Here is a 653-nt window from a genome sequence, read left to right on the forward strand (position 1 = left end):
GAATTCCATGATCTTTCACAATGAGATCTTTTTTCAAAGCTTGGAACAAAGAAATTGTGTTTCCAGTGTAGGGATCTTTGTATCCTGTTACGGCCCTTTCTGCTGAAAGCAGTTTGTTTTTCCACTCACTGCCAACCACTCCTTGAGCCACAGCTTCCTCTACTGAAAGTTTCTTGTTGTTCACTGGATCAATGACAAAGCCAGTGGCAGCTTGGGCCTCCAGCAGAACCAGAGAAGTACCAGGAGTCAGCAAGCCTTTACTTTTGGCTTCGAAGATACTCAGGGTCTCCATGGTAGACTGCACGTACACCCCTGCAATGCTGTTGGTCCCCTCAAGGTACTTGCTTACTGAATCCATTTCACTCACTTCCGTCACTGTGACTTTTCCAGAGCTAAGATCTTTGTAGAGTTCCTCAGTGATAATTTTTGATTCTAGCAGCTCAGTAGCACTGACTTCCTTCCTGATTCCATGGAAGTCTGGAACTTCACATGTCTCTGTGACTGTAGTAGTGGTGATGGTAGTTTTTGTTGTGTTGCTGTCTGATTTTGTTTGTTGCTGAATGATTGTCAGGATAATCTTTAAAAGACGATCAATTGTGATTGACCCAGACTTGTACTGTTGCACAAGCTCTCTCCTCTTCTCCTCAGTGATG

General features: G+C 44.0%; 1 protein-coding gene across 1 annotated transcript; it reads right to left on the reverse strand.

Moving 5' to 3' along the window:
* Positions 1-6: 6 nt before the first annotated feature.
* On the reverse strand, positions 7-649 carry LOC147819655 (desmoplakin-B-like; the record flags this gene model as incomplete). The annotated part of the gene is made up of 1 exon (XM_087172002.1): positions 7-649. A coding segment is annotated over one exon (643 nt), but the record flags the coding sequence as incomplete, so codon positions are not given.
* Positions 650-653: the final 4 nt, after the last annotated feature.

The sequence above is a fragment of the Seriola lalandi genome, unplaced genomic scaffold, assembly GCF_002814215.2.
Source record: "Seriola lalandi dorsalis isolate HSWRI2012SDOR001 ecotype SW California unplaced genomic scaffold, Sedor1 jcf7180002051097, whole genome shotgun sequence".
NCBI classification, from domain to species: Eukaryota; Metazoa; Chordata; class Actinopteri; order Carangiformes; family Carangidae; genus Seriola; species Seriola lalandi.